We start from the raw sequence: 25,216 nt of genomic DNA on the forward strand, positions 1-25,216 counted from the left end.
ACTTCAGGAGGTCAAAGGGGCTGGTGATCAATGTCACCATCCATGGTGCCAGTGTGGACATGGTGGAGAACTATATGTACTTGGGGGTGTACTTAGACAATAAACTGAACTGGTCAAAACACGTGGACACGATTTACAAAAGAGGCCAGAGCTGTCTCTATTTTCTGAGATGGCTCAGGTCCTTCAACATAGACAGGACGATGCTGCGGATGTTTTATGAGTCTGTTGTGTCCAGTGCCATCATGTTTGCTGTTGTCTGCTGGGGCAGCAGCTTGAAGAAGAAGGACATTAATAGTCTCAACAGGCTAATCAGGAAAGCCAGCCATGTTGTTGGGGGTGATTGGACAGTGTCACAGTGGTGATGGAGAGGAGAACTTTGTCCAAAGTAAGGACAATATTGGACTTTCTCTACATAATGTCTTGATTAGCCTCTGCAGCTCCTACAGAGGCTCAACCTCTGGTGAGCCTCCAGCCACAGTCTGCTCCCGGTACATGGCAATGCATTCCTCCGTCATCTGAATCCGCGCCATTTCCGACTGCAGGTGAGCATCTCTGGCTGTGTTGGGCCCCATGTTGGGCACAACTGTGGCAATTACCACTGGGGTCTCCCAACAGCAACTAGAGACGAACCACTCACTTTGCAGCATTCTTTTTTTCTTGTACAACACACGTGAGCAAACATAAATCCGAACTCAAACTTATATTGTCCATCAACCTTTTCAGGTTGCTTGCTTTTCATCTCAGCTCTAGCGTGTCTTCTCCTGAGTCTTTGTCCAGGTGTCTCCTTGAAGTTTCTCTCAGTGTTTCCGTGCTTCTTTGTCTCCCTCTTGCAGTTTTGCTGCTGCTTTTTTTACCAGATCAGCTCACAGCCCTAAGCTGTGCCCAAAGTAGCCTGTTCCCTGATTCCATGCATATTTCTGCACGAGTGACTCGTGCTGTTGTAGGTGTTATGGAAGTTTTCTGGAAGCTGGTGAAAGGAGAACTCAGGCAGCAGGTTATTTCTTAAGCAGAAGATTTTAATATAGACTCCTTTCATCAAGGAGACCAGAAGGTGCAACAATATACAAACACTAACAGAGTAACATGAGCAATTGTCACCCCCAAGTCTCAAGATGTCTCCCACAGCATCCCCATATATCTTCCTCTACTTGTGTCACCCAATGAATGGCTAGAATTGCTGTCACTCTCTATGTTACATGTAGATGTTTGCATCCTATTGGATACTGGTGTGAGAATTGAAGTTGGTGAGAGTTGAAGTTGGTGCCTCTCTGTCCAGGGCATCTGAGATATGAAAGTCCCTAAGCGTAGACACTACAATGCACTGTTGTTTGGTCCTTTATGTATAACCTGACCTTGTGTACTGCTTAGAAAGAGAAGGGAGTTAGGCATGCACTTGTCTCTTAATTGTGTACAGATATAATGTAATGCATATATTATATACATAATACAGTATATAGTGGCATATACAGTAATGTGTGAGTATATATGAAAATTCCTCAACAGTTGGTAGCTTTTGCTCTTGTTGAAGGAGGCAAGGTCTAATGTTGCCTACTTCTAATTGGATCAGGGAGAGAAACAACTGAAGATGGACACAGTGAGACTGAGGAGACAAAGGCTGACTCTTGCCACAGTGGCACCCAACATGTGGCCCAACACAGCCAGGAAAACTCACTGACAATCAGAGACAGTGCTGAATCGAATAGTGTAGAGGTTTGTGGCCATATACCGGGAGCTGGAGGCTCTTTAGAGGCAGGAAGAGAGATGGACAATGCTGCTGGAGTGTCTCCTGGCCCAGCCAGGAACTGTTCCTGGTGAAGCCTTCGGCACCTGGTCCTCTTTCGGGTCCCCAGTCGACTGTGATCTCGACGCCTACTCCTTTTACTCCTCCCATGCCAGCCGTGGTACTTAAATGCAGTCAAGTTTCCTGGCCTGAGTTTTGCAATGGAGGTACAGTATGTGGGCATGGAGGTGGTCCAGCTATAATCAGCACAGCTGTAATCAGCGCAGCTGATGGCTGTTAGCTCAGGCTTAGGTTTAAAAGGCAGGGAGTCTAGGAGCAAGGTGGAGTTTACTCTCAAACACACAGGCCCTGGGCCAGCCAGCCCCACTAACCCAAACAGACAGGAGAAACAGACAGTGAAACCCAGACCAGAAGGCCAGAAAATACCCCAACCCATCCTTCTAGCTGTGCTATCACTAAATATGTTGCTTGTTGCATTTGTTGCAATTGTTATATTATTATAAGATATGTAAAGCAAAAATCGCATTGCATTTTTGGCCCGACCCCTCTAACACTGTTTTTGAACATGGCCAATATCTAATTATCACATCTTATTCAGTAACAGAAGTGTGCTCAGCTCATTCTATGATTTCTTGTTTTTCTCCCAATAGACTTACAACTCCTACAAACTGGTTGTAAAGGGGACTGATTTGGGTGGGGCAGCAGGAGGGCTAACAGGGACAGGAACTGTCGAGATCAAGATTCTGGACATCAACGATAATATCCCCACTCTGGATAAATCTGAGGTGAGGATTATAGCACACACACACACACATACACGCACACATGCAGACACACTCCACATTTGAAAATTATTACCAAATATAATAATAATATAATTTAAGTTATTTAATATTTCATTTCCTTAATGGACACTTAAGACCAAGGATTAGCAATAAGTCCAATCTATGTAGTAGAGGAAATGATTTTGGCTCTAAAACGAATGAGTTAAATAAAATAAAGTTCAAACCTTTGCAATTCTATAAATTACATTGTCTCATTAAACTTGTTGTGAAATACCTGAGTGGTTCGGGCAGAGCGAGATTGCATTTAATAACAGTGCTTCTCACACTACTGCCTCAGATCCCCCTTCCTTAAACGGTAAATGATTGTACTTATATAGCGCTTTTCTAGTCTTGAAGACCACTCAAAGCACTTTACACTACAGTTTGCCATTTACACACACACTCACCTGCTTGATTGTTGTTCAGAGTTCAGCATCTTCCCCAAGAACACTCGGGCAGATGGGAAGACTGGGAATCGTACTTCCAACCTTCTGGTTGGAGGACGACTGCTCTACCCCCACAGCCACCACTTAACACATCCTTGACTTCACTTACTTAAAGGTTCAGTGTGTAAGATTTATATAAAAGGGTCTAGTGGCACAAATTGAATATAAAATAATATTCGTGATGTTTTCACTAGTGTGTTTCATCAAAATTGTATGAATTGTTTATATTTACATACTTTATATTTACATCGAGGGGGTCCTCTTTATGGAGTCCGCCATGTTTTTTACAATCCACCAGACTGGACAAACTAAACACCTTTTGAGTTTTTATGACAACTGAAGTTCACCACAGGTTCTCTTTCATGTTGGGAGGGGGAAGTTGAGATGAGGAGTATTCAGCTGCAACAAGCACCTTCACCACTAGACGTCACAAAATTCTACACACTGAACCTTTGATTTGTTGGCCAATAGCTAACAAGGCTGAGCTTGGCCTGCAAACCTATATGGTACTTAAATGGGGTCGGCTTTTATTTCCTAAGCCTTTGAAGACTGCTTTGTTCATCTATCCATGTTCCCAGCTAGCTTGCTTTCTGCAGTTAGATCAGACAGGTCTGTCAATAGAAAAAAAAGGAAGTGACTTGGAAATCGGTCAAACTCCAGGTTTAAAGCCCAGATATGGAACTTTTCATTTTAGGTGATTTTGGCACCTCTGTGGACAAATTTGGTAGTGTTGCCACTGTCTTCTCATCTCATTTGTTTTGTAATCAGCGATAAAAAGACACACCTATTTGTAGGATGCATAGGGACAAGGTAATGTATGACTGTCGTTATTTTCTCTGGTTGAGGAAACTCACATTTTTATGACATTTGGGTTTGACCAGTTTAAGATCTGCATAACTTAGGTCACTTGCTACGATGATCCTGCTATCTGTGTAAGCCACCAGTTCTTCGTTGATGACGTCATGCATCTTTCTAAGCGCTACATGAATCTGTGTGCGTTCGTGCGTGTGTGAGTGAGAGTGAATGAGATTCAAAATGGCGGCTGGCCACTATGAAGACAAAAGGACCCCTGGAGCGTATGTGTTAAGTTTTGGGAGATGAGTGTGTGAGGTGTTGGTGCCAGGTTAAAGAAAGTAGTTAGATGCATGCAAAGAAAGTGAACAGCATAACAGAACTAACATTAACTTTCAAAAAACATATTACCAAATATCACAACACAAGTCAAACTTATAAACATGTCCAGTGGTCTTGTTGGTTTGTGGCTCTTGTTGCGCATCTGTTGGTCAGACCTTATGTTGTGGCCAGTTGTGCTGAAGACGCTCTTGTGTTGCTACCTTTGGAAGGTCTTAGCAGTCTGCTCCTGGCAGGTCTGCTTGAAGTTGGAGAGCTTGGGTAGGGAGGAAGTCTCCCTGGCTGGGAGAGCAGGAGCAGTGCCTACTCCTCTGGGAGCGGTCAGTAGGGAAGAGGAGCAGGAGCAGGTCTAATCCTTAGGAGTGGACAGCAGGAAAAGAGATAGAGGAGAGGAGAAACTCGGCTTATATTGACCTTGTGACCTCATGGATCATTGAAAGTTGTCTCCAGGAGTAGTTTTACCACCTTTGTGTGAAGATGAATCACCCTGGGAGACTGAGTTCTAGAAGCTGTTCTTTGTCTTCAGAGCAAAGGAGACATGCTGTCAGGCTTTTGACTACACATGTAGGCCCAACTATGGTTCACAGATACCAGGTCCCAAAACTATTTCACCACTACCATACAGACAACACAACACAACACAACACAATGCTCTGTTATTCAATACAGTATTAACTCAAATGTTACCATATCTGTCTAACTGTGATGCTTATCCTAAATATATATTTGTAAAATAAATCGCTTATTTAAACATAGCCTATAACTCACCCTATCATTGACAAGCAGCATCTGTGTAGCATCATATAGAATTTTGGGGTTTCTATTTTTGCATTTTTCTATTTGCAGCATAACCACGTTCTTTTCACAGTACTCTGGTTCAGTGGATGAAAATGTTGGTGATGTCGTCGTGATGAGAATCAAAGCTCTGGACAAAGACCTTGAAAACACAGACAACTGGGTGACTGTCTTTACAATTGCAAAAGGAAATGAAGATAATATCTTCTCCATTGAGACAGACAAAGAAAGTAATGAGGGAATCCTGAGGTTGATTAAGGTATATATACTCACACAATTTCATTAATTGTTGAATTAAAATATTTTGGTAATTTACATTTTTTTTGTAATTACTATAACTGATTTTGGGGTAGGCTCTGTTTGCAACCTCTTATTTCTTGCTGTCTTGTCTTTTAACCTTGACCATGACCTGGACCTGAACCAAAAGCCTTTGGATTTTGAAGAAGTCCAGAATCTTAATCTTGGCCTACTCATTGAGAACGTAGCTCCTTTTGTGGAAGGTGGTGCTATGCTGATGGATGTGGATGTTCTGGTTGGAGAAGGCAGTCCTCTGGCTGCTGGTGTTGGTGCTGGCATTGTCGTTGGTGCTGGTGTGAGTGCAAGGGTCGAGGTGGGAGGAGACAGTGAACTGGAAGGAGGTGGAGACAGTGAACTGGAAGGAGGTGGGGACATAAGACCTAATTCTGGGGCAGGTCTTGCTCCTGGACTTGCTGTTATACCTGGTGTCAAAACAGGACCAGTGACAAAGCCACATGCACCAACAAAAACTTATGCTATTAAGATAGCAGTGAATAATGTGCCAGAGGGTCCAGTATTCATACCTGATATTAAGACTGTTCCTGTATCAGAAGATCAAAAAGAAGGTCCTGAGGATGGTGTGATCACAGTGTTTGCTGCTCTCGATCCAGACACAGGAATACCAGCTGAAGATGTAAGGTTAGTTAAACTGCACAAGCTACACATGATAGTTCATTAAACAAGGAGAGTTGACAGCCAACATAGCAGGGTTGAAAATATTGTAAATCATTTTGCAGAATAAGGTCATGAAATTGACTGGACACATTGATAAAACGATCTGATAATACTGATCCAATATTTTCAAGACATTTAACTCAATAATGAAACACTTAACCTAATGTTTATTTGGACATGTATATAATATAATAGTAAAATACTTCTTTGATGTTGATCACCAGTTACCTCAATTATATTGTATTTGGCTGCAATGCTAACCTTAACCCGAAACTCATAGTGTTTTGTGGACTCAACATAACATGCATAGTGTTGAGTAGATAATGAGTAATTTTTGTATATTTTGTTGTGAATTACCCCTTTAAATAGTTGAAGATGCTGCCATAACTAAAGGTATTCTTGAGTATATAAGATTAACATCACTCTCCTCATTGCAGCCAAGAGGCAATAACCTTAGCATAAATACTAAAAGGACAGGAAACAGCAACATTGTGTTCATCACTGAGCCTTGGAGGTGTTGACAGGTCTATACCATTTTCCCCTGCTTCCAAAGTTTATGTTGAGTTTGGCCAATCATTTTTTGTCTTTATATACTGACTCAGACATGACTACAAATGATCTTCTAATATAATTCTATAGCAAGAAATTGATTTAGCACATTTAACCAAATTTAAACATTTCCTTTTAACAAATATGATTAAACAATTAAACACTGTTTACTGTTACTATTCTTATTAATTGTTTCCTTACTAACATATTTGTTGTTGTTCAGTTATGCTAAAGCCTACGATCCAGACAACTGGTTTACCATTGATGAAGAATCAGCTGTGATTAAACTCAACAAGGTACCAGACAGAGAGTCACCATTCTTGGAGAATGGCACCTACATTGCCAAGATTCTGGCAATTACCAAAGGTAATACTTTTACGTTTTTATGCCTCCACATCAGCAACAGCCAGTGACCGGAAGCATTATGTTTTCAGGTTGTCTGTTAGCACGTCCCATCTTTGTGATCATATCTCAAGAATGCATTGGAGAAATGTAGGGCTCAAGAGCTCATGAATGAGCTAATATAATATCTCAGGAACTCCTTCAGCCAATCCATTCAAATTTTTTACAAATATTCACTTGGACTCCAAACTGAACTAAAGAGAATTTGGTGATCAAAGGTCACCATGACCTAATGTTTTTTTGAATATGATATTCAGGGAACACACATAAGGACTTTCAATGTGACCTCACATCCATGTCTTAGCAGCACCTCTTGTCACATTGGCACATATGCTTACTTGGACTGAGGGATGTCTTGACACTTATCACAATCTTTGTGGTCAGCATGCCTATTGTGATCATTTGTAAGAGATTTAATACACTGACATTTTTTTTGATACAAATAAAAAACAATTAAGACAAGTTAAGCAGGTCAATCCCATTCTTCTCTTTGAGAGAATTAATGCTGTCTTGAAACATCCTGCAGTTTGGACTTTAGTGGAAGGCACTTCCTATTGCCCTAACATTTTTCACATTCATCCAAGGTGTTAATGTTTTACCAGAAAGCACTGCAGATTAATTTTAATAGGACCATTGCCATCCATAATTTGTGTTAGTAAGAGATTAAAATTATAAATCAAGGTGACACACAAAGACAAATTGAAATAGGATCAGCAAGTGACTGGGTGCCCCTAAGAGAGCTAGGATATCTAGAGATCTATCAGATGTCTCTCTGAAAATTGAGTGTTTTTTCATAAATGTTGCTTGTGGCATCCAGCCACCATAGAAAAAAATGCAAAAGTGATTTGAAATCCCAATGTCCGGAGTGCATGTTGGTCAAGGCCTTTAGAAATATCTTGGTCAAGGGTGTGACTATGATTACATCCAGAAACATGGGTGTATGAACTGTCAGAAAAATGTCAGTTAACCTAAATATTTATGAGATGTGAGAGCAGTTCATAGAATGAGAAGCCCAGGGGTGAAATTATTTACTCCCACTGCCGCTTTTACCAGTCAATCTAAGAGATTATACATTTTGACATTGTCTCAAAAACAACCTTTAAGGTCAGGATAACTGAGAAGTGTGTAATAAACGGAAACAGAAAGAATATCCTTAGGGATGTTACATTTATTTGTTGGAAAAGCATACCTAGTATTGGCAGAATATTTAAAATTTCTTACTGTAGTTACAGTAGGAGGAGCTAGTTAAGGTAGGCCTTCACCGCTAACTGTATTATTACAGAAGAGGGATCTTTATGTTTGTGTGATCTTATAATGTGCTGTTTGACTAACTATGTTATTGTTATCCTCAGACATGCCATCAAAGACAGCAACAGGAACACTAGCAATTCAAGTAATTGACTCCAATGACCATTGTCCCACACTCACCACCACGTACAGCAGTCTGTGTTCCAATGAAAAAACAGTTTTTGTTACTGGCTATGATAAGGATGTTAGTCCCAACAGTGCACCATTCACATTTAGAGTCATACCTGATGGGACACGAGGAAGCTGGGCTGTAGAAGCCATCAATGGTAAGAATGTGTGCAAATCTGATTATCAACAGAGGGCAAAATTTATATATTGGTGATTATTCTTTCTGCATAAATTGATCATAGACTAATAACTTTATTGAAAATTGCTCAGCAATTATTCTGTAGAGGAATAAAGTATATTAATGTTCACTGCTGAAAGGAAAATTTGCAAAGAGCTGTGCCATACAAATGTTGCCATGATTATTTGTATTTTACTGTATCATATTTTGATTGACAGAAATAAATTCAATTTATAAACTGATTTACAAATTCAAAATAAAGATTACAAATTAAATTTGATGTCCCTGTAATGGTGGCATTCAATGGTGGAAATAGTAGAGGTAATATTCCACTACTCATGTCACTGCTGCAACTACAAGATAAAATAGTAATATAATACTGTGCATGTTTGACAGCCCTCCATACTTTATTGCATATAGAGACCGCTGCCGCTCTTCACTCTCAGGAGGAACTGTGGCCTGGTTCATATGAGCTCCAAGTGCAGGTGATGGATGCTCAGGGTCTGTCCTGCTCAGCCAATGAGGTTTTTACAGTGGATGTTTGTACCTGTGTGGAAACAGAGACCTGCAGCTTAAAGTCAGTCAGACTAGTAGCAACTTCAACAGAGCTTTCTGCCCCAGCCATCGCCTTGCTGCTGATGGCAATGTGTTTACTGTTGCGTAAGTAGTTTGACTTTTTCACCCACCTCACAATGTGAACCAATCTTTTAAATGTATTCACCTGCAGATTGTAGCTGCAGATTTTCTCAAAAAAAAAAAAGGTACAGTCCCCTCAAAAACTCTTGGAACATTCTATTTGGATTGGATTGTTATACCCTGAAGACATTTGCATTTCAGATCAAATTGTATTTCCTGGTATTTGCATCTAGACTAAAAAGCTTTTTTTAATTTTGAACTTTTGTCTAATGTTCATCTTAATTCAATTCCAATTGCTGTCAGTGTACAAAAGGAACTACACTTTCTATTCCCAAGATTTTCAAAGCAAGTTTATGCTGCATAACCATCTAGACTGTGGCACTAGAGAGTCAAGCACAAATATAGAGGGGAAGAGGGTTCAACCAGCTACTGAAATACATTTCCTGAATAATATTTATTACAGTTTTAATTCAGTGTGGAATAATATCATTTAGTTTATCCATAATGCTTAAATGTGATGCTATTTTCTTAAGTGTACTTAATGACTAGAGATTAAACAGTTGTGTATAGCATAACTGGGTTAATCAGCAAAGTATACTCAAAAATGGGCACAAAATGTTAGTAATGGTGTTACTTTCTACTGAATTATATGAAGAATCATTGCAGTGCTATGCATTTCTCCCTTTCTGAAACCTCTGACTAAATACATTTAATATCAGTAGTTTATCAAAGGGAGGATTTACTTGTATCCCTGCTATGTGAAATTACAATAACATGTTCTGTTAGTCAAAACTTAAATTTTGCTCTTGTATTGCTTTCACTTTTGACAATATTTGACACAGCCTTTGAGCTTCACTTCACTTTAACTCACTTCACATTGTTCTGAATCTTTTACTTTTCTCTACAGTCATTCCTCTTCTGTTGTTGCTCTGTCAGTGTGGGGGAGAAGACATTATATTTCCTGTCAACTTTAATGATCTTCCATTTGATGCCAGAGAACACCTAATATCCTACCACACTGAAGGCAGAGGCGAGGATAAGGTGGAGTGACATTTTACATAACAAATGGATTCCTTAGTCTCAGATACAAATCCTTTTTTCAAATTTTAAAGTCAAATTCATACTGTGGGTCAATATATAATGTTATATTTCCTCTGTGTTTTAGGAAGTGACACTCCAAAGTTTTCCTATTATGTTGGGTACGCAAAAAAAAGTCAAAACAGCAATAACACCAAACTTTAACCGACAACGAACTTCAACAGCATTCCCTAACTTTGGAACTCATCAGGCAGCAACATTCTGTAATGAGTCTGTACAAAGGTTTCAAGAAAGTAGCTTAAGATTAATAGAAGTCAACAACGTGTACAGGGAATCATTCAACAAGGGCGGTGGTGAAGTTGTGCAGTTCAGCAGGCCAAGACTTATGATCCAAAACACAACAGTTCTGTCTGAGGATATTGCACTATCTGACACTTTCCTCAATGACTACTACTCACAGGTATTATGTTAGCTTTGTATTCAGCTATTTTTTCAACAGTTTTTCTATATTGAAGCGTATGTGCATGGTTTATTGACATTTTTCTTTTGTCTATGATATTTTTTTGCCCTGAATAGAAAGTGATGGTTGCTCTGCCAGTGAAGGATGGTCTGTTGGGGTATGAATATGAAGGCCAGGGTTCTTCTACTGGCTCAGGGGGCTGCTGCAGCCTCCTTGAGTCTGACAATGATCTACAGTTCCTGAATGACTTGGAGCCAAAGTTCAAGACTCTTGCTGACATCTGTTCCCCTGCTACCACAAAACCCTCTCTGACATGCAAAGGAGCAGATACGGCCCAAAATACTATTGATACTGCTGAACAAGTTATTAAGCCCCAATTTGAGCACATTGTTGACACAAAGCAAGCCAATACAGAGACAGACAAAGTACTGTCATCTCGTAACATCTCCAAATCGTCTGTCAACAAAATAAGTACTGAGCTACCATCTCCTCACACTAAGGTAACTAAGATCAGTCATTCCTCTAATATCAGATATTCTGCTACCCTGCCTTGTCCTGTTCAGACAACTGTTCAACATCAGCAGCCAGTTTACTACACCACCAACCCTGTGCCACAACCCATCCACTATTTAGTTCAACCACCAATTGTTTTAGCAGATAGAGCCCATGGAACAAGTTTTCCTGGCCTGTATATAGTCACTGAATCTAAGACGCCTGGACTCACAGTGAGTGGACCCCAAGGCTTTACTTCAGGGCTAATTATCCATGGGATTGAAAGCCCCAAAAGCCCTGCCAGCCCTACCAATCCAGTCAACCCCACCCAGTTGCTACCTGGTATCTCAAGTGTCTCCCAGGGATCAGTCCATGTGGAGGATTGGATAGTAATGGGGCTAAATCCTGATGGCAATTATATGTTAGTTAAAGAGGGAGGTAGTCAAGGTGAGACAGAGGGAATAGACCCAGGCTCATCTCAGGGCACTTTGTTCAGAGATGCTATCCTGGTAAAAGAGGCTGCTCCCTCTCAGGGGGTGTTAGGCCCAGCAGCCCAGAGGAGTGTGTATGGTATTCTGCCAGGACATAATGTTACCAAAAAGGGGGGTATTGATGCAGTTTATAAAACTTTGGGGCAAACACAGGATGGGGAGCCAGAGAAGACAGGGTTAGGGCCACCTACTGTTTTTGGGGTTGGTGTTGGGCAGGCAAGAATGGGAGTGGGACATGTGGTAGCAGTGAAGCCAGAAGTGAGAGTGGTTGAAATATGGCCAGCTGCAGGTACAGTGGGTATTAAGCAGATCAGTATAAACTATTTCCAAATAATTAATTCACTTGAGCAAACAAGGGATGCCAATGGTGTTCTAAAAGCTAGATCTAGTAGGTTAGATTCACAAAAGGCTTAAGTCATTATTAAAATGTGTTTAAGGACAAAAATGATGCAGCCCAAATGGCAGTAGATGCTCCTAGTGAGTTGTTCCAAGTTGAAATGATAAACAAGGAGGGTATCCAACACAAGCATCAGAAAAGTCTTCATTTGTAAATCTTGAGAAAGCCATTGTGAAATCATTGGCAGGGCCACATGTGCAACATTATTTATTTAAGCAGTCTGGCAGCACAGTGAAACCAGGTATAAGGACTGAAATTCTGCCCAGTCAACTGCATAAGATCCCTGATGGGCCTTCAAACCAACTTAATAATGTGATGATTGGTAACAGAACTCAGTAATCTCCACAATCAGAACGGGAGGATCATTTCACCGAAGGTTTTTCTGAGAGTGTTACATCTATTGTCACTTAATTTTTTTTCAGATGTTGATTTAGTTCATATAGACAAAGCAAATGAGGAAAATTCAAAGTGTACACATGAAGAGGACGCCACATCTACTGCAGACCACCTCAAGATTGTAGGTTAACAAAGACATGATATCAGAGCAGAAAATGTGGGCAGATGAGAAGCATCACCTTTGACAGAAGAAGATATCTGTTCAGCTTAGGCTTAGAATAGTGGAAGGTCCAGAAGACAGAAATTCTAAGGTAGTGCAGGACCTGAATATAATAAATTCACAGAGGATCAAAGTGAAAGGGAGCAGGAGGTAGATGACAGTACAGCAGAGAATGCAGGAATTTTGTATTTTATCCATGCAAAAGAATATGGTTGAAATTACTCCTGGCATTAGAGTTTCCCATAATGTTAAATATCGAAGGGAAATCCCGGAGTTGAACTCATACATTTTACACCTAGTAATCACAAGAGTTTATTAAAATTCGATCTTATTTTGCTCATAATCAGGCTGAAGAGATGGTTTTCCTTGAAAACATTATATGCAAGGCTTCTGTGAAGACCATCATCTAATATAGTGATGATAAACTCTGGATGTGTTAATTCACCTCAACAGATGAGAGTGGTCAGGCATTCAGGTCTTTGCATCAGATGCTTGCTTTGTGTTGCAGTGCTGATACTGTGACACATAAAAAGCAAATGGTGGAGAGTGAAGATGGCCTGTGTCACCAACACTGAAAATATTGACACCCTCAGACATAGGTGTTATCCTGACATCTTGATCATGCCAAATTTAACTACACTGATCTGAAATAACAGAAGTGATTGTGTTGAAATAAGATAGAGTTTTATTCCCTGTGATGAAAAAATAAGGTAGAGTTTTATTCCCTGTGATGAAAAGCGCAAGTGTCATCATTCTATCTCCATGGATTGGCACGTCCTAGCTTGAGAGTCCCTTTTTTGTTGGGTCAAAGGCCTTTACAGACTCAGTTTCTGGGAAGAAATCCAGTACTGAAACTGATGCTAGTCAACTTCACCAATCACAGTTATATCAAAATAGCCCCATGAGGCCTCTTCCATTTAATTCCACAAAATAGCAGATGCAAAGTAGTAGAAGCCTGAACACTGTTCAAATGCTCTGTTTCTAATTGCTATTAACAAACCACTTTTGGATGGGTATTTTTCTCAATGGTGGACTTGACGAAATGAGACCAATTCCAAACCTGGACTGTTATTTCTCAGTCTTTTTTATTGTGGGTGTGTATATTTTTACAATACAGTGACTCCATATAACAGGGGCCATTGTTGCAACTTTATGCTGACACATAAAAAAGTGTAACTATACAAGTATAGAGACGTCCTTAAATAAAATAACAATTAAATTATATGAGTCTTTAAAATTTGATTATACTTGCCAATGATATTCTGGTCATACCTGAATTGAAAGAGAATTGAGGATTTGTTTCTGCTTTAAAAATGTAAAAGCCCAATCAGATAATTCCACACATATTGGTGATGACTGTAGGTTATAGATGGAATTATATTTGTTTTGTGTGTTTGTCATTGCACAATAATTCAAATGTACTGCTTTCATGGTTTGGACTTTTCTTACTAGACAAAGCATGTTTTAAACATAATATCTGGTTCATGAACATACATGTCTGCAGCTGCATGTCAGGGGGATATGATCATCATTACGTATATCACTGATTATTGTGTCATTATGTTATTTTTAAAATCATAAATAAAGTTGTTACACTGTATACTATGTGTTGTATACAGTATGTGTGTTCTTTAGATTTTTTATACAAAGTTTTTTGTGTGGTTGGAGAAGAGTCAGCATAAAGCATTTTGAGTTCACTAAAGTCATCAATCATAGGACAAGGTAAACTAAACTTGAGTTAAATATTGTCAGGCCAATTGTATGTATATAGTGGCTGCTAGCAACAGCCTTTATCTCATTGCATTTTATATAGAGTAGATCTTGACAATAATTTTCATTGTATTATTTACATTATTTATTATTCCCAGAGCTAGAACTTGGTGGCATTGGTGGGGAAACATTTCCATGGTACAGACCAGGTGAACCAGGAGGATCCTCTCCAGGGTCTTCATCAGGTGAGAGGTGAGGGCCACCGGCCTGAAGTGGTTGGGCTCACTGGGGTTTGCGGTCTTGGGCACTGGAACCACACAGGAGGTCTTCCACAGGGTGGGCAATCTCTCTAGACGGAGGCTCAGGTTGTAGATGTACTGGATGATGTTGCACAGCTCATCAGCACAATCCTTGAGCAGATGCCATCAGGACCGGCAGCCTTCCTCGCTTTGGTCTGTTGTGATGATGATAGGTGATGTGGGTGAAGGGCTGGGGGTCAGCTCCAGAGGAGGGGGAGGAGGGACGGAGGCAGGAGTGTCTCCTGGTGGTGTCGAGGAGTAGGGGGTGGAAGCCAGCAGGCTTGATATAGTCCGTAACACACTGGATAATTCCATTAATGTCCTCCCCGTGGGGGCTGAGTAACACTTCCCAGTCTGTGTACTCAAAACAGTCCTTCAGCGCCAGGCTGGCCTCCTCAGACCATTTCCTCACATACATCTTGGTGTAGAGAAGCTCGCAAGTTGCCGCAGCATCGGCTGACGGTGGATGTAAACAGCAATCACGATGACTTGTGAGAACTCCCGTGGCAGATAGTATGGCTGGATGTTCACGGCCATCAGTTCAATGTCCTGTGTGCAACAGCATTCCTTCACACTGACGTGCCTTGGGTTGCACCACCTGGTGTTCACATTAAGCACGATCCCTCCTCCTTTCTTCTTACCGCTGTTAAGAACCGGGCTTGGACACAGAGGCAGAGGCTGAGTCAGGTTTCAAGTAACTGAGGTTTATTGGAAAAGTACAATAGCTTAAGCAGGCAGGCAGGCAGGCAGGCAGGCAGACAGGCAGGCAGACAGGCAGACAGACAGACAGGCAGGCAGGCAGACAGGCAGGGCTCTGGAACTGGAGTCGGGGCTGTAATCCAGCTGCTGGTCCTTTGCAGGAATACAGGAAGGGTTAAGATGCAGGATCAACAGGACGTACACAGAATCTAATAGTTTTGAATAGCAGCAGCTATCACTAACTTAACCTGAGTCTATAGTCCGGCGCAGACTGAGAGCAGTAGTTGAGCTTATATAGGCAGCTGGTCAATCAAGGCCCCAACTCCAGCACACCAGGTTCACATAAGTAATCAGCCCTGCACCTACACACCAATAGAGAGATAGAGAGAGGGAGAGAGAGAGCCTAGTAGGCAGGTGAGGAGGAGGGCATGACAACCGCTGTCCGCTGCACTGTGGTTCGCTCTCAGCAGATGAAAGCCAGTCAGATTGACGGCGGAATCTGGAGTCAGCTTGTTCAGCCATGTCTCTGTGAAGCACAGGAGACTGCTCTCCCGGTATGGTCTCTGCAGCCTGGTCAGCACAGTCAGCTTGTCCATCTTATTAGGAAGCGATCTAACGTTTCCCATGACAACAGAAGGTACACAGGGCTTGTACCTCCTCTTGCTTTCCTGTCACTTGACTCTGGCTATGCAGCCCCGTCTCCTTCTCCTGTTGTCAGCAGGTACCATCACTCTCTCCTCGGGGAGCATCTCTTTTTTCATCAGGGCCATCAGCTGATCCAGAGTGTAAACAATGGGACTGCGGCTGAGCTTCTCTCCGCTGGTCATGTTTACAGTTAGAAAGTTGTGAAAAAACTACTTAAAGGTGCTGAGTATGTGTTAACACCTGCACGCTGATTTTTGTCTGGTAAAACTTCAGAATTTACCAAAACACAGGCACATACAAAGAGTAACTGCAACAGGCTGCTGGTCCCATCCGGCACCACTCCTTCCCACCATGTTGTGCATGGTTGAAAAGCAAACTTTGTATCCAATTCTTCTGAGTTTGCATGCAGGTGATGTCTAGAAACGGCTTTAAAAATAATAATAAGCATAATTTAGGCATAAGTAACATTAAATATTAGTGTTAAGAGTTAAGAGAGAGTGTTTGCTTACCAAATTCAAACTTGGACCTGTTATAAGAGAGGGGCCTGGTAGTTGAGGTTTCCACTGATACCTGACGCTGAGAGATTCTAGGAAACACAGGTAAATTTATTTCTGGGATTGTAATGTTCTTGTGGGAATATACTGTTGGGACCTGACCTTTATCCAATCTCCACACCATTTTTGGGACCTACTATTTGTGAACCATAGTTGGGCCTACATGTGTAGCCGAAAGCCTGACCGTCTCCTTTGCTCTGAAAACAAAGGAGAGCTTCCAGAACTCAGTCTTCCAGGGTGCTTCATCTTCACACATACAGTAGCTGGTAAAACTGCTCCTGGAAACAACTCTCAACCACTATTGGTCACTGTGTGCCCCATGACCCATGAGGTCACAAGGCCAATAAAAGCAGCGTTCCCCCTCTCCTCTCTCTCTTTCTTACTTACCGCTCCTGGAGGAGTAGGTACTGCTCCTACTCTCCCAGCCAGGGAGACCACCTCCCTACCCAAGCTCTCCCCTACCCAAGCTCTTCAACTTCAAGCAGGCCTACCTTTGGAGGCAAATGCCACAGTTGCGACACATTCTTGGAGGAGCAGCTTTGTTGCAACACTGTTTGTAGGTATCTGCTTTGTTGTCACAAGAGTTTGGGGGCAGCTGCCTTTGTTGTCACACTGTTTCAAGGCAGCTGCCTTTGTTACAATACTGTTTGGCGGCATCTGCAAAGTTGCCACACTCTTTGGAGGTTGCTGCCACAGTTGCCACACTGTTTCGAGGCAGCTGCCACTGTTACCACACTGTTTGGCAGCATCTGCCACAGTTGCCACACTGTTTGGCAGCAGCTGTCTTTGTTTTTAACCTGTTTTGAGGCAGCTGCCACAAGAGCTTGGAGGCATCTGCCACACTTGCCACACTGTTTTAAAGCAGCTTCCTTTGTTACCACCCTGTTTGGCGGCATCTGCCACAGTTGCCACACTCTTTGGCGGCATCTGCCACAATTGCCACACTGTTTGGATGCATCTGCCACAGTTGCCACACTGTTTCAAAGCAGCTGCCTTTGTTACCACACTGTTTCAAAGCAGCTGCCTTTGTTACCACACTGTTTGGCGGCATCTGCCACAGTTGCCACACTGTTTCAAAGCAGCTGCCACTGTTACCACACTGTTTGGCAGCATCTGCCACAATTGCCACACTGTTTAGAGGCATTTGCCACAGTTGCCATACTATTTGGCGGCAGCTGTCTTTGTTTTTACACTGTTTTGAAGCAGCTGCCATAAGAGTTTGGAGGTAGCTGTCACAGTTGCCACACTGTTTGGTGGCATCTGCCACAGTTGCCACACTGTTTGGCGGCAGCTGTCTTTGTTTTTACACTGTTTTGAAGCAGCTGCCACAAGAGTTTGGAGGCATCTGCCACAGTTGCCACAATGTTTCAAATCAGCTGCCTTTGTTACCACACTGTTTGGCGGCATCTGCCACAGTTGCCACACTGTTTGCCGGCAGCTGCCTTTGTTTTTGCACTGTTTGCCGGCAGCTGCCACATGAGTTTGGAGGCATCTGCCACAGTTGCCACACTGTTTTGAGGCAGCTGCCACTGTTACCACACTGTTTGGAGGCATCTGCCACAGTTGCCACACTATTTCAAAGCAGCTGCCTTTGTTACCACACTGTTTGGCGGCATCTGCCACAGTTGCCACACTGTTTCAAAGCAGCCGCCTTTGTTACCACACTGTTTGGCGGCATCTGCCACAGTTGCCACACTGTTTCAAAGCAGCTGCCACTGTTACCACACTGTTTGGCGGCATCTGCCACAGTTGCCACACTCTTTGGCGGCATCTGCCACAATTGCCACACTGTTTAGAGGCATTTGCCATAGTTGCCATACTATTTGGCGGCAGCTGTCTTTGTTTTTACACTGTTTTGAAGCAGCTGCCACAAGAGTTTGGAGGTAGCTGCCACAGTTGCCACACTGTTTGGCGGCAGCTGTCTTTGTTTTTACACTGTTTTGAAGCAGCTGCCACAAGAGTTTGGAGGCATCTGCCACAGTTGCCACAATGTTTCAAATCAGCTGCCTTTGTTACCACACTGTTTGGCGGCATCTGACACAGTTGCCACACTATTTCAAAGCAGCTGCCTTTGTTACCACACTGTTTGGCGGCATCTGCCACAGTTGCCACACTCTTTGGCAGCATCTGCCACAATTGTCACACTGTTTAGAGGCCTTTGCCACAGTTGCCATACTATTTGGCGGCAGCTGTCTTTGTTTTTACACTGTTTTGAAGCAGCTGCCATACGAGTTTGGAGGTAGCTGTCACAGTTGCCACACTGTTTGGTGGCATCTGCCACAGTTGCCACACTGTTTGGCGGCAGCTGTCTTTGTTTTTACACTGTTTTGAAGCAGCTGCCACAAGAGTTTGGAGGCATCTGCCACAGTTGCCACAATGTTTCAAATCAGCTGCCTTTGTTACCACACTGTTTGGCGGCATCTGCCACAGTTGCCACACTGTTTGCCGGCAGCTGCCTTTGTTTTTGCACTGTTTGCCGGCAGCTGCCACATGAGTTTGGAGGCATCTGCCACAGTTGCCACACTGTTTTGAGGCAGCTGCCACTGTTACCACACTGTTTGGAGGCATCTGCCACAGTTGCCACACTGTTTCAAAGCAGCTGCCACTGTTACCACACTGTTTGGCGGCATCTGCCACAGTTGCCACACTATTTCAAAGCAGCTGCCTTTCTTACCACACTGTTTGGCGGCATGTGCCACAGTTGCCACACTGTTTCAAAGCAGCTGCCTGTGTTACCACACTGTTTGGCGGCATCTGCCACAGTTGCCACACTATTTCAAAGCAGCTGCCTTTCTTACCACACTGTTTGGCGGCATGTGCCACAGTTGCCACACTGTTTCAAAGCAGCTGCCTTTGTTACCACACTGTTTGGCAGCATCTGCCACAGTTGCCACACTGTTTCAAAGCAGCTGCCACTGTTACCACACTGTTTGGCGGCATCTGCCACAGTTGCCACACTATTTCAAAGCAGCTGCCTTTGTTACCACACTGTTTGGCGGCATCTGCCACAGTTGCCACACTCTTTGGCGGCATCTGCCACAATTGCCACACTGTTTAGAGGCATTTGCCATAGTTGCCATACTATTTGGCGGCAGCTGTCTTTGTTTTTACACTGTTTTGAAGCAGCTGCCACAAGAGTTTGGAGGTAGCTGCCACAGTTGCCACACTCTTTGGCGGCATCTGCCACAATTGCCACACTGTTTAGAGGCATTTGCCATAGTTGCCATACTATTTGGCGGCAGCTGTCTTTGTTTTTACACTGTTTTGAAGCAGCTGCCACAAGAGTTTGGAGGTAGCTGCCACAGTTGCCACACTGTTTGGCGGCAGCTGTCTTTGTTTTTACACTGTTTTGAAGCAGCTGCCACAAGAGTTTGGAGGCATCTGCCACAGTTGCCACAATGTTTCAAATCAGCTGCCTTTGTTACCACACTGTTTGGCGGCATCTGCCACAGTTGCCACACTGTTTGGCGGCATCTGCCACAGTTGCTACACTGTTTGCCGGCAGCTGCCTTTGTTTTTGCACTGTTTGCCAGCAGCTGCCACATGAGTTTGGAGGCATCTGCCAGAGTTGCCACACTGTTTCGAGGCAGCTGCCACTGTTACCACACTGTTTTGAGGCAATTGCCACAAGAGTTTGGAGGTAGCTGCCACAGTTGCCACACTGTTTCAAGGCAGCTGCCTTTGTTACCACACTGTTTTGCGGCATCTGCCACAGTTGCCACACATTCTTGGAGGAGCTGCTTTGTTGCAACACTGTTTGTAGGTATCTGCTTTGTTGTCACAAGTGTTTGGCGGCAGCTGCCTTTGTTGTCACACTTTTTCAAGGCAGCTGCCTTTGTAGCCATACTGTTTGGTGGCATCTGCCAAAGTTGCCACACTCTTTGGAGGCATCTGCCACAGTTGCCACACTGTTTGGCGGCAGCTGTCTTTGTTTTTGCCCTGTTTTGAAGCAGCTGCCACAAGAGCTTGGAGGCATCTGCCACAGTTGCCACACTGTTTCAAAGCAGCTGCCTTTGTTTCCACACTGTTTGGTGGCATCTGCCACAGTTGCCACACTGTTTCAAAGCAGCTGCCTTTGTTTTTGCACTGTTTGCCGGCAGCTGCCACATGAGTTTGGAGGCATCTGCCACAGTTGCCACACTGTTATGCAGCAGCTGCCACTGTTACCACACTGTTTGGCGGCAGCTGCCACAGTTGCCACACTGTTTGGTGGCAGCTGCCTTTGTTTTTACACTGTTTTGAGGCAATTGCCACAAGAGTTTGAAGGTAGCTGCCACAGTTGCCACACTGTTTCAAGGCAGCTGCCTTTGTTACCACACTGTTTTGCGGCATCTGCCACAGTTGCCACAGTTTGGAGGCATCTACCACAGTTGCCACACGTTTTTGGAGCAGCTGCTTTTTTGCAACACTGTTTGGAGATATCTCCTTTGTTGTCACACTGCTTGGAGGCATCTCTCACAGTAGTCACAAGTGTTTTGGGGCAGCTACCTTTGTTGTCACGTCTTTGGGGCAGCTGACTTTGTTGTCATGTGTTTTGGGACAGCTGCCTTAGTTGTCACACTGTTCTAAGGCAGCTGCCTCTGTGTCCACACAGAGTTAGCTGTCATAGTTATATACTGGTTTATGAAAGTTTATTAGCTGCTTTGTTGCAACACTGTTTGTAGGTATCTGCTTTGTTGTCACAAGTGTTTGGTGGCAGCTGCCTTTGTTGTCACACTTTTTCAAGGCAGCTGCCTTTGTAGCCATACTGTTTGGTGGCATCTGCCAAAGTTGCCACACTCTTTGGAGGCATCTGCCACAGTTGCCACACTGTTTGGCGGCAGCTGTCTTTGTTTTTGCCCTGTTTTGAAGCAGCTGCCACAAGAGCTTGGAGGCATCTGCCACAGTTGCCACACTGTTTCAAAGCAGCTGCCTTTGTTTCCACACTGTTTGGTGGCATCTGCCACAGTTGCCACACTGTTTCAAAGCAGCTGCCTTTGTTTTTGCACTGTTTGCCGGCAGCTGCCACATGAGTTTGGAGGCATCTGCCACAGTTGCCACACTGTTATGCAGCAGCTGCCACTGTTACCACACTGTTTGGCGGCAGCTGCCACAGTTGCCACACTGTTTGGTGGCAGCTGCCTTTGTTTTTACACTGTTTTGAGGCAATTGCCACAAGAGTTTGAAGGTAGCTGCCACAGTTGCCACACTGTTTCAAGGCAGCTGCCTTTGTTACCACACTGTTTTGCGGCATCTGCCACAGTTGCCACAGTTTGGAGGCATCTACCACAGTTGCCACACGTTTTTGGAGCAGCTGCTTTTTTGCAACACTGTTTGGAGATATCTCCTTTGTTGTCACACTGCTTGGAGGCATCTCTCACAGTAGTCACAAGTGTTTTGGGGCAGCTACCTTTGTTGTCACGTCTTTGGGGCAGCTGACTTTGTTGTCATGTGTTTTGGGACAGCTGCCTTAGTTGTCACACTGTTCTAAGGCAGCTGCCTCTGTGTCCACACAGAGTTAGCTGTCATAGTTATATACTGGTTTATGAAAGTTTATTAGATAGTTTGTTAGCTCTCGGGGGGTTGCACTCAAAATGCATCAAAAATAGTTTCACATCTATCAGATCCATATCATTTATGGTGTGACTGATACTGTGCCTGAGTAAACTGTAATAAACCAAAGTAACTTGTACATATTATCCTTGTCTTAAATTTCACACAAGATGTTGAATTACTCCATGATAGCAATGATGCAAAGAGATGCTACTGCTCAGGTAATTTTTTGACTACAACTGTACCAAAGTAGATGGAAAGGAGCAACGTTTAGTGACGGTATTACCAAGTACACTCTCCATTTATGTTTATGTTCTCTCTTTGCTGAATACATGTATTCAGTGTTTTTGTCTTACAAGACAGCAAAGAGAGACTCACAAAATTGTACCTTCCAATTGCATATAAAGTATTTACAGTTTTATTTGCTATCATTAGTTGTCTTTGTCCCAAATGTTTTTCTTAAGACAGGATGTCATAGGCATTCACCAAGGACTCTTAGATAAATACACTAACATCCATAAGAACATTTAGACAATGTACGTCGCGTTCTTAATATTGTTCAATATCTTAACACACAAAAAAATCCATCACTTATAGTCTCCCTTGATGCCGAAAAGGCTTTTGACCGGGTAGAATGGTCTTTTCTATTTCTGGTGTTAGCAAAATTTGGCCTGGGCTCTAATTTTATTAACATGATTAAAACCTTCTATTCAGACCCAATAACTACAGTTAATACAAATGGCTTGATGTCTGATGGCTTCCCGGTGCGAAGGGGTTGCAGACAGGGGTGCCCCCTGTCACCTTTACTGTTTATACTGTTTATTGAACCTCTGGCCGAGGTCATCAGAACTAACCCTGATATATTTGGGATCGGGGTGGGTGAGGAAAACCACATTATTTCCTTATTTGCAGATGATTCTCCCTCGATTGAACTATTTATTTCAAAATCTCCCGTGCTATCTGACCTCTGCATTTTTTAAGTCTCTGAATTCTCATGTATCCCGCTATATTTGGAACAATAAACACCCAAGAGTTAAGTTCTCTACACTTACTAAGCCAAATGATCTTGGGGGCTTGTCTCTGCCTTCTCTACAACTATACTATTGGTCAGCACAACTTAAAATGATGTCAGAGTGGTTTTTGAATAGGAAAGATTCCTTATGGTTGGGTCCTGAATCTCAATCTTGTTATCCCAGAAAACTTACTTCCCTTCCATTCATCAATAATATAGATCATTTAAATCATCTCAAGAATAACATAATTGTTTACAACACACTACTAGTCTGGCGAGACGTGAGGAAATATCAAAATATTCCTCCTGTCTTCTCTTTCCGATCTCCCCTGGCTCTGAATCCAGATTTACCAGTACAGATAAGAAGTATTGGTCTGTTGGAGTGGACATCTAAGGGCGTATCTAACTTTATGGACCTGTTGGACTCTGACTCTGTTAAAACATTTGAGCAAATCAGGGCTGATTTTAATATTCCTCACAAAGACTTCTATAAATATCTCCAAATTCGTCACTTTATAGGGTCCCTTCTGAGGACAGGCAAGATTCGCATGGGACTGTCAGAGTTGGAAAACACAATAATCCTCGCTAAGTCTCCCAAAAAACTGATATCAAAGATTTATGTTTCACTATTTTATTTTGAATCTTCAGGTTATGACTCTTTGAAGCCTGTCTGGGAGCGCGACCTGGAGGTGACGTTTAATCCTAAAGAATTGGACAAGATCTGTAGTGGGGTTTTCCCTAAATGTACTTCAATCTCAATACATGAACAGAACTTTAAATTTTTTTTTAGAACCTATTACACGCCTGTTCGCCTCCAGAGAATGTTCCCTGACACGTCCAACCTTTGTTATAAATGTAAAATACATAAAGGTACGTTTATTCACTTGTTTTGGTCATGCGACCGTATACAGACTTTCTGGAAGGGGGTACACTCTGTAATTCAGGAGGTCACTGGTAAAATATTTTTGCTGACTTCTTCTTTCTGTCTCCTCAGTCATACCATAGACAATCTCTTTGATGCAGACATCAATTCTTTGTTGATAATTCTTTTATTTTTGGCTAAAAAATGTATTTTGCTGAGGTGGTCAACTCCTCAGGTCCCTACAGTCGACATGTGGATATCACAGATTTCTTCTCTTTTTCCTATTGAGAAGTTGACCCATGACCTCAATCACAAATCAGCCAAGTTTTGGAGGATCTGGGAACCGATGCATTCATTCTTAAAGAAATCATAACTAATAATCTTTATCTGGAAGGGGAGGCCTGACTGCTTTTTTTATTTTATTTTGTTTCATTCTTTTTATTTTATACACGCTATTCCCTTGCCTGTCTCCTGTCATCCTGCTGATTGTGTGTATATATATGTTTGTGTATGCATGGATGTATGTGTGTGTATCTATGTATATGTAGATATATGTGTAAGGATATATATTGCAGTGCTCATTGTTAGTTTGGGGTGGGACTTTTTTGTTGTTTTGTTTGTTTTGCTGTCTGTTCTGTTTCCCTTATGTTTGTACTATAAAACGGTTAAAAACCAATAAAAAGAATATTACAAAAAAAAAGAAAAGAACATTTAAAATTAACTTATTGTTGCTCCTTCAACTTCAAAATATGTTTTATGAGTGCATATACTAGACAAATGACAAACAAAGCTGTATACAACAAACAGCTACTAACCAGCTACTTTTTAGCCAAGTTTTATTCTCTTGTCTTCAATATTTATATGAAGTCAGTTAACTGACAAAGACCATATGGACAGTAATATTAATACAGGCTGGCTTATCCTGTTGAAATAAATTGAAATGTACTGATATTGAAGCTGTTATTTGTACATTCCTGGCTGACCAGTAATTTCAAGTACATCTCCACCAAGTACAACTTGAAAAATTACCTTTTGATGCCAGGTAGACATTCAAAATGTGTAATCGCATTTTATTTTTTTATGTCTGAATAATTTGTAGAAATGCAGGTCATAATATCTAAATTTAAGCATTCAATAGAATTGTCTATTGTAATGACATATTGGTGTCAGTGATGGTAAATGTTAATAATGGAACCTTAAAAAGGGCTACAGAGCTGCAATAACAGACACCAAAAGCAGGTTTTACATGTGTCAAATATAGCAAAGGTACTGTAGTAAGGACTGGGTTAGAGTGACTTTGATATGATAATGTATTTGAAGTTCACAAGGCACGTACATTAATTGGCTAATGATACATTAATAACAGCTTCTCACCATCA

The 25,216-nt window shown here is 42.3% G+C and overlaps 1 protein-coding gene and 2 long non-coding RNA genes across 6 annotated transcripts in view; 2 read left to right on the plus strand and 1 right to left on the minus strand.

Moving 5' to 3' along the window:
- Positions 1-14,124, plus strand: part of LOC109643212 (desmoglein-2.1-like) — a 44,190-nt gene extending 30,066 nt beyond the window's left edge. For 3 of the 4 annotated variants that reach the window (XM_069522661.1, XM_069522662.1, XM_069522664.1), the window contains 9 exons: positions 2,392-2,526; positions 5,011-5,196; positions 5,365-5,873; positions 6,682-6,824; positions 8,213-8,434; positions 8,851-9,114; positions 9,998-10,131; positions 10,256-10,588; positions 10,705-14,124. In XM_069522661.1, the coding sequence (XP_069378762.1) occupies positions 2,392-2,526; positions 5,011-5,196; positions 5,365-5,873; positions 6,682-6,824; positions 8,213-8,434; positions 8,851-9,114; positions 9,998-10,131; positions 10,256-10,588; positions 10,705-11,985 (3,207 nt within the window). In that variant the 3' untranslated portion in view covers positions 11,986-14,124. The remainder of the gene's footprint in view (positions 1-2,391; positions 2,527-5,010; positions 5,197-5,364; positions 5,874-6,681; positions 6,825-8,212; positions 8,435-8,850; positions 9,115-9,997; positions 10,132-10,255; positions 10,589-10,704) is intronic. The other variant, XM_069522663.1, reaches the window with a different exon arrangement.
- A 1,097-nt stretch (positions 14,125-15,221) lies between these two features.
- LOC138407267 (uncharacterized) lies at positions 15,222-18,793 on the minus strand. The gene is made up of 2 exons (XR_011240715.1): positions 16,387-18,793; positions 15,222-16,303 (listed from the first exon to the last, which is right to left on the minus strand). It is a non-coding gene; the product is annotated as an uncharacterized lncRNA (long non-coding RNA).
- LOC138407269 (uncharacterized) lies at positions 18,583-22,104 on the plus strand. The gene is made up of 2 exons (XR_011240717.1): positions 18,583-18,701; positions 18,787-22,104. It is a non-coding gene; the product is annotated as an uncharacterized lncRNA (long non-coding RNA).
- The last annotated feature ends 3,112 nt before the right edge of the window (positions 22,105-25,216 follow it).

Source organism: Paralichthys olivaceus, chromosome 3 (genome assembly GCF_024713975.1).
Source record: "Paralichthys olivaceus isolate ysfri-2021 chromosome 3, ASM2471397v2, whole genome shotgun sequence".
Lineage (NCBI taxonomy): Eukaryota > Metazoa > Chordata > Actinopteri > Pleuronectiformes > Paralichthyidae > Paralichthys > Paralichthys olivaceus.